This window comes from Diadema setosum, chromosome 20, assembly GCF_964275005.1.
Source record: "Diadema setosum chromosome 20, eeDiaSeto1, whole genome shotgun sequence".
NCBI lineage: Eukaryota > Metazoa > Echinodermata > Echinoidea > Diadematoida > Diadematidae > Diadema > Diadema setosum.
In genome coordinates, this window is record NC_092704.1 from 8,764,746 (window position 1) to 8,773,513 (window position 8,768).

Below are 8,768 nucleotides of genomic sequence, written 5' to 3' on the forward strand. Positions count from 1 at the left end.
CATTAATCTTAGACTATGATATTCATATGAGCTCTCTTTATAGAAACAGGCACTTTCTTACCTAAAGAAAAAAAAAAAATTCAAGCCATCAAGCGAGTCACGAGTCTCAGTGTTTACCTTTTATCAAGACTGACTGAACAGCCTCCGATAGTTCCAGTTTTTGCAAGTTTCATAGAAGTTCACAAAAAAAAAAAATCTTGTTTGACATTTGACATTCACCAGTCTCTTTCAAAGTACATGTTATTTCAGTTTCGAGAGAAATTTTCCAAGGGAGTCCTTTCCTTACTTTGAAAATGAAAGATGAATGAATGTATTCTGCGGTTTTTGCATGGCCCCAGTATGTTGTAATATTGAAAATATGCTTAGAGGCTGATATATTCTGCCCCTGAACACAACTTTTTTTTTCTTCTGGCTTAGCCTTAATACAGTATAAATGTATTTGATGTCATGTACACACCAAATTATAACATTATGTATAATTGTTCATCTTGGTTTTCGTAAATAATCCTTTTAACCCGTTGAGAATGGGCTGATTTTGCTACATCACGCATTTCCCATAGACACATGCTCGAATTTACTTGAGACTCATCCTCAACTGGTTAAGAAATCTCTGCGAAGTGGTAGACACAGTGCATCAATATAACAGACGTTAAATGTTCATTTTGAAACTTATTTTGAAACTTCATTCCCCTCTCCCCCCCCCCCCCCCCAATCTCTTTCCCACAGGAGTGGGGCACAAAGATGCCCAGGCAAGGCGTAGCAAGTTTGCCCAGAACCAGTCCGGCAGCTCGGGCCACAACAGCATCCCGACGCTGGACTCCAGCGACGAGGACGAGTGCGGGACGGGCATCCTGGAGTTCTCGCCGGACATGGCCGGCCGGGACGTCACCCCCGCCCCGGAGATCCTACAGGGCCACGAGGAGAACCGGCGCAGCGGGGGCGGGGGCGACGGGACCGGCGGCGGGAGAGGGGGAAACTTTAGCACCATAGCAGGTATAGACTCCTCCCACTCGTGTTTCCCCTCCTTCAAGGATTGGTTGAATAGGGAGCAGCAAGGCAACGGGCAGGGTAAGGAGGATAATGTTCAAAACGCCCCCCTCGTACACCTGTTGGCAAGCATCCAAAACTAGCCCCCCCCCCCCCAGCTTTAACACTAATTTTTGTGTTTGCCTGCATGAACACTGCTAGAAATTAGCAGTTTAATCGCCCACCAGTTTAACTGCCCACAAACGCAGAGTGTGCATGTGCCTTGAGTTGTATACTATTAATGCAGCAGCACATATTATTTGTAATAAGCACATATTATTTGTAATATGCACATATCATTTGTAATATGCACATATTATTAATATGCACGTAGTATACTTTGTGTTCGCAAGCCAAGGCACAATTAAACCAGGTATATTCCCCGACTAATGCAAACCAGTGATCGTGAAATTAGTTCTGATTTTCATGTCAGCACCCAAATTTTCCCAACAGACCATTCCATAAGTCAGATTATCCTAAATTAATTGTAAAGTCAACACCTTGAAATTTTACACAGGTATCAGTTTTGAAGGGGAAAAAAACAGAAAAAACAACAACAAAAAGTGCCATTGTTGATAATCCCAACACCTCATAGTAATTTTGGTTTAACTTTACCATACATGTACTTTGACACCATCTTCTTGAATCATCACGTACCATATAGGTTCCGAGACTGCCTTGCATTAACTGAAATTTTAGATGTCTAATTTTGCACTATTTCATGCACAATTTTTTAGAGGCTTTAACCCGTTGAGGACGAGTCCCGAGCATACTCGGGCAAGCGTCTATGGGAAATGCGTGTTGTAGCAAAATCAAACCATCCTCAACGGGTTAAAGTAGCATTTTTATTAGTTGTACCTGTTATTTACTTAGTTACCTACCTATTTATTTGTTATTTTTTGTTTACTGCCTAGTATTGCTATTGATGTACACTGCTTACTGCCTATTTTGGTTTATCTGAATAGGGGTAGTAACTGCGTCCATCTGCGCTTTCATTGTACAGCATGTTTTCAAGTAATGTATATTATCAGTTGAAAACCAGAAGGACATTATCACAATTCTTTTTTTTTTTGGGGGGGGGGGGGGTTGGGAGGGATTGAGTTATTGGAATCACATTGTAGATCCCCTGTACATTGTGGTGTCAATTTAGATAATGTTCATTTTCAATAAACTTTTATAAATCAAAACCACAAGGATGCTATTTTTCTGTGATATGTGGAACAATGCTTGTAAATCTACCCAGGTTTGATAAAGTAAACTTTTTTGATTTCGTGAAAATTGATTGTTTCCAAGTGTACACTCAAATCTTAGAATGCGACAGTGACCTTCTGGTTCTCAGCTGGCGATATTAGGATGTAACCAAAAGACATCTACAGCTATACCCTCACTCTGAAGTTTTTTTCCTCCCTGCTGTTTTTAGATGTTTTTATTTAAATTAATAATCTCTGTATTTTCTCTTCCAATCTTCTCCACCATTGTTTTGCCTTTATCTCTTTTATCTCCTCTGTCATCTTTTCCTTACATTCTTCCCTCCCATGTTTTCAGTCATTATTGATTGACTGATTGATTGATCGATTTTATTTCTTCCTTTTTCCAAATCACACATAACAAAAGATTACACATATTTAGAAATTAACGTTACACGACATTTAAGCAAGCATATCACTGTCTTGCAAATTAATTCAAGGTACATATACACACACACTATGAACATGACAGTATTCGATGTATAAGACATGTAGCATATCATTCACAAAAAAAAAAGTTCGGAGGCAAATCGTTAAATCAACACTTGTAGATTATGTAAATAATAATTGATTATTCACTCAGAGTATATCACGTCGTTTCATTAAACGAATTTTAGAAAAAAAGAATAAAACACAGGGGATTTGAATAAATTGATTTTTAAAATTAAACATTTTTGGTTATTATAATAAACAGAAAAGCAGGAGACCGTGATCATAAGCAGCAGCTTGACATGGATCGAGGCCTCGGGGTAAAATTCGAGACTTAAAATCGATTTACATATCTGTATAACGGACGTGTCTACAAAAATAGAATCAATAGTCAAATCCAAAATATTGTAATAATTTATGAAATCAGAAGTAAAGGGGGAATTCAAAATAGTTATCATTTCATTCATCAATCTATCCATTCATCCATCTATCCTTCTATCCATCTATCCATCTATCCATCTATCCATTCATCCACCTATCCTTCTATCCATTCATCCACCTATCCTTCTATCCATTCATCCACCTATCCATCTATCCATTCATCCACCTATCCTTCTATCCATTCATCCACCTATCCTTCTATCCATTCATCCACCTATCCATCTATCCATTCATCCACCTATCCTTCTATCCATTCATCCACCTATCCTTCTATCCATTCATCCACCTATCCTTCTATCCAGTCATCCACCTATCCTTCTATCCATTCATCCACCTATCCTTCTATCCATTCATCCATCTATCCTTCTATCCATCTAGTATCTAATTCATATATCTGTCTGTTGAAGTGCTTTGAGTTTTATAGAAAAGACGGTGTATGAATATTCGTTATTATTATGTTATTATTATTTATCTGTGTATTTGTCTATTTATATTTGTTTATCTGTCTATGTATATATATATATTTGTATAGAAGTTTCCCCATCAATAAAAGTGTAAGTTTGTATTAATGCCTGTAATTCGTGTCTGGGTATATGTAATTACACATTTATTCACCTCTATATATCTATATGCCCTTGTGCACATTTAGTTGTGCAGGAATCTCTTCATCGGTTTTCTTCCAGCAGCTTATGGCAGATGGCTAGTATCTATCTCATTCTGCCATGTTTCTGTGCATTTCTAATAATTTTTTTATCCCCTTTTTGCTCCTTCCCTTTGCACATATATTGTGCATGTGTTGCGTAAACCTGCAGAGTCAGTTTTGTACTCATATCATTGTGCATCATTTTTAATTGATCATTTCTTCTGATAATAAATGCGTGTATGTCAGATTTTGTTGGCTACTAATCAGTGATCAGTAATCAGTGATATCCGTAAAAAATGCATCATAAAAGCTGCCCAGGAGTTTGACATTTGCAGTGGGTTAGAAACTTTGTGCTTTGGGACAACATGGCTCAGTTTCATGTTTGGGCATCTTTTACAAAGTAATCCTTTTTCTTTCAATATACATTGTATATCCAGCTTGGAATCTCAAAATTAAGTTTGAGTTCAAATCTTTTAGCTTTAAAAGAGGCCTGTTTTGGGGGTGAATATTATATATCTATTTTTTACTCTTGTGTTCATTAAAAATGTGCATAAAAAACCCTGAGCAAACAGTCAAAATTAGCACTGATATTTTAAAATAATCATGAATAGAATGTGGTTGGGTAATTTAAATTTTAGGGTGATATGATAATCCCCATGTAGGAGTTACTTAAGTTTCTTTCTTTTTTTGTCCCACACACAATAAGGAATGGGTGAGTGAGTCAGTGCAGGTGAAAAGATCTTTAACTTCATTTTTTTTTTTCAAAAGTGATTTTCAAAGAGGAGGGACTCTCCATATCTTATTTCAGTTGGTCAGGATTGCACAATTTAGATGAGTTTTGAAGTGTTTTGATAAAAAGCTGAGAATCTCTATTTTCAAATTTGGACTTTGCGTAGGTAGTCTTTGTGATGCACGGTCACAATATGCAGTGTAGCATGGTGGTCGTGACAGTCCACTTTATGATTGCAGAAACTGGTAACATATTAGCAGGTCTGTATGCAATTTTTGATGAAGAAGCATGGCATTAAAGAAATAAAAAAAAAACAACCAGAATGTTCGGGATATGTATACTTCAACAAATCTGACTTATTAATTAGCTTTGCACACTATATGGTAGAGAAGGCGTTTCCTGGTTTAGAGTCATCTGTATTTGAAATCAAGTGGCTGAGATGCATTTTGAGGTTCTCAGTTTGGTGAAACTTTGGATGAGAATTATGATGACAAGTTAGCAATGCACAACAGGGCTCAAAAGAGAATCCTGCCTCCTCAGCAGAGGTACTTTTTGTTTGCAATTTTTTGTGAAAGCTTCTGTGGTATAAAGCAGAAAGAATAATGCCTTGATCTCATCTTGTATGAACTGACAGGTTTAGATCAAGAAGTTTTTATGGAGTTGAGATGGTGACAAAAATCTTGTTGGTTCTGTCTCCATTTGCAGGGGCGCTCTCGGGAGTGAATAACATTGTCAGTGCAATGACAGGGACGAAGGCGCTCAGTCCGGATTCCTCCCCAAACATGAAGCGCAAGGCACGCCACCCCTCCCTCAACGCCGGCCAAAACGGGAAGAACGGGCGCAGCGCTTCCCGCCAGCCCGACATCATCGTGGAGGACGTGAGCAGTTTTGTGTCCAACCCGGACATCGAGCGCCGCCTGGACGACCTCCAGCGCCAGATGAACCGACTGGAGGTCAAGGTGACCGGCGACATGAACTCTATCCTGGAGATCCTGCACCGCATGCACCAGACGTATGCGGCGCCCCCGCAGCTGCTGTCCAGCCGGGTCAGGCAGCAACGGCCCACGCTGCCGCGCATGCGATCGGCGCCCTCGCACCCTGTCACCTCGCAGAGCTCCAGCTCGCCGGAGCGCAAAACCCACAGCACAGACTTTCCTGCCCCGCCCGCCAAGAGCAGTGGCCGGCATGGTCGGACTTCGGCTCGAAGCGAGCCCACACTTTCCTCGAGCATGCACCCGAGCGGGCCCCACGAGCGGGACGGCGTCTCGTCGCTAGAGAGCCCGGAATCGGTCGAGGACGGCCCGGTGAGCAGACGACGCCCCAAGCCACCCGAGAGCCTCATTCTCTCCTCTCTGTCCGACGTCTCGGTAGATAGTCACAGTAGTATACATTCGGAAGAGGCCGGGATATCTTCGCCGCTCTTCACGCAGCCCGGCCACATACCAAAGAGTAGCTCCATGCCGGCGCCCACGACGACGCGAATCTCCTGGAACGGGGCCGACGGCGATTCCTCACTGCCCCCGATAAGGAACACGGACGTATAGCCCGTGAAGCAGCCCATCCAGAGTTGGTAGCATTGTCTGTGCAATCTACGGTGTTCTCTTGAAAAAGTTTCATGGCGTACAGTACAAATGTCACCCATTTCCCTGTGGTATATATAGTTTAGAGTGTCCCCCTCTGTAATTTGAAGGAAAGCAGATGTAAAGAATGAAAATGTATGAAATACATTTCCTGTCTCTTTTCCCTTTATCTATGATGCATTTTTATTAAAGTCAACTTGTGTACTTTATGAAATTTGAAAAAAAAAAGAGAGGAGCTTGCTGTTGGGCTATAGATGATTGTAATTATCATGAAGAGGAAAAGTTGGAGAAAAATGAAAGGAGGAGATTGATGCAATGGGGCAATAAATGAAGAGGGATTGAAGTTTTGTTTCTTGATGTCACAAGTGAGTGTCAGAGGTTTGGAAGAATTGCAGTTGAATGTATACTTACAACCAAATGCTGAAGCTGTAATTAAAAAGCATTAATGTTGTGATATTGTCTCGCATCAGCTGATCACATGTCATTATCTGAAATCACCTCTTCTGAACAAATCTGCATCAGGAACCTTGTGGACTCGAAAAAAAAAAAACAGGTCCATCAGTTCTGAACAGTTTTCATGGGTGTTTTTTGTTTTAGCACACTGCATCACAGTTGCAGAGACTGTGAGTGCAATATCTTTCCAGCATTATCAGATAGCTGATTGTATAGCTGCTGCTTAAAAGGCAAAATAACAAAATCACAACTTTTTGCCCTATCCAGTGTAATTGAACAACCAAGTGTCTGTACAAATTTCATGTGGACAAACAAACGAGATAGAGGATAATGCAAAAATGTGAACGACCCTCTGAACAAATCACATCTAAGAGAGGCTGCCCCATTATGACACAAAGTTGTCATGTACATTAAAAAAGATATATATAAATGTTTATTTGTCTTTTGTGTCATGTGCTATTTGTCATGAAGTCACACAGAAGTCTCGTGAGAATTCCATTTGGTTGTTCGCTAAGAGTACTGGAGTACCACGAAAACGAGTCTTTGAAAAGTTGTTATTATTTACTTTCGACATTCCTGTTGATGGTTGTAGCAGAGAGCATGCCCATCTTTTCAGTTGTAAGAATCAGGTTCCCCATCTTTGAATATATTAACTTTGCGACTCTATGACCCCGTTCACACTCGGTGGATAAGAAGTGCACTCTGAGAGGAATGACAATCAATTGCTGTGTAATGCAATGGAAGCAGCTGGGGGTCTCCTTTCAGCAAAGAGAGAGGTGGGATGCTTGTAAATATAGCTCTTTGGATTAATTTGGAGTTGATTTTGATTAGATGAGAAGAGTTCATTTCTGCATTCACATTCAGTGTGATGGCACAAAAGAAAATAGTTCTCGACTCGAGATCAGACTAACGTCATTGCCGATGCTCAGAGAGGAGACATCTGGTGATGATTAGTTTTTGACAAAGGGGGTCTCCCAAAATGTGAATTGGGTCATATATGTCTACACTGCATTATCATTTGGTCTCATCTCAGTTGGACTTAAAATCCAGGATGTTTCATTTATGATATCATTCCAAAAATGCTGATTATTCTCGAACCCTGACCCTGGAACCTGAAAATTTGAGCACAACCATTGCCTGTTTAGTCCAAGTTCCCACAACCTGAAACCCTACACCAAATTCTCTAGGCTGTGTTAGGAGATGAAATTGGGAAGCAAAACAAATAGAAATAAAGAATGTGATGCTTGCCACACACTTATTAGCTTAACAGTGTGAAATTTGCTTATTCTTCCTAAGATTGCAAGTTCTGTCATGAAAAAGCATTAATTGCAGAATCATCTGTATCTATGTAATTGCATCATGCAAATGGTCTACAAGTGTAAATGCAGCATAGATTCTGGTTAAAGCTATTACTATTTGCAGATTCTTCAGGAAACGTAGTCACACGTATATTTGTCATTTGAAGTGTGCAATACAAATGTGCAGTTGGCATAGGAATTTATATGTACTCGAAAATGATGTAATTGGTATTTCTGATGTCGCTACATTCCTGCCCAAAGCATATTGCAGTAAAATCAAAGCAATTAACAAATGCTTGGAACATATTAGTCATTCAATTAATTTTTGGCACTTCTATATGCATAGATTAAGACAAATTTACTCATATTTATCACTGAAAAGACAAGGAGGAAGTTAAGTTCTTTCGTGAACAATCTTTGCAAAATGCATTTTGCCAAGGTCCTTGCTTTTTACATTACTCACACTAAGTTTTTCACACAGTGCCATAGTTTCTGCTATTCAGTGGTGTGGTTCCATAAAGAATGATATTGCACAGATCCACAACATGAAGTCACTGAAACCCACTTTGTTTCTGTCTGTTCGCAAATCTTGTCTAAATATTTGATTGAATACTATAGTAAACATACATAAATATATATTTGGGTGCAACAGCATACATCTATTTACATAAGTTTCATCTCATAGGTTTATGCAGAATGGATTGTAGTTTTCTTTGCCTTTTTTTTCATTTGTTTTTTCCTGAGACCTTTTTTTTTTTTGTTGTAATTGTGTAATGGCATACAATAATACAGCTAATAAAGCATGCAGTTATCAAAGGCAATGATGTTAGAATCTGGAAATCTTGAGTATATAAGGTGGTAAATACTATGTACCGCTCCAGATTATTCGGACAGTTGAATTGTTCCCTTATTAAGCAGGGT

At 39.5% G+C, this 8,768-nt stretch overlaps 1 protein-coding gene across 1 annotated transcript in view; it reads left to right on the forward strand.

Moving 5' to 3' along the window:
* The window catches only part of LOC140244063 (voltage-gated inwardly rectifying potassium channel KCNH6-like), a 241,369-nt gene extending 235,309 nt beyond the window's left edge, over positions 1-6,060 (forward strand). The window contains exons 14-15 of the mRNA XM_072323713.1: positions 727-1,068; positions 5,222-6,060. Coding sequence (XP_072179814.1) covers positions 727-1,068; positions 5,222-6,060 — 1,181 coding nt within the window. The remainder of the gene's footprint in view (positions 1-726; positions 1,069-5,221) is intronic.
* The last annotated feature ends 2,708 nt before the right edge of the window (positions 6,061-8,768 follow it).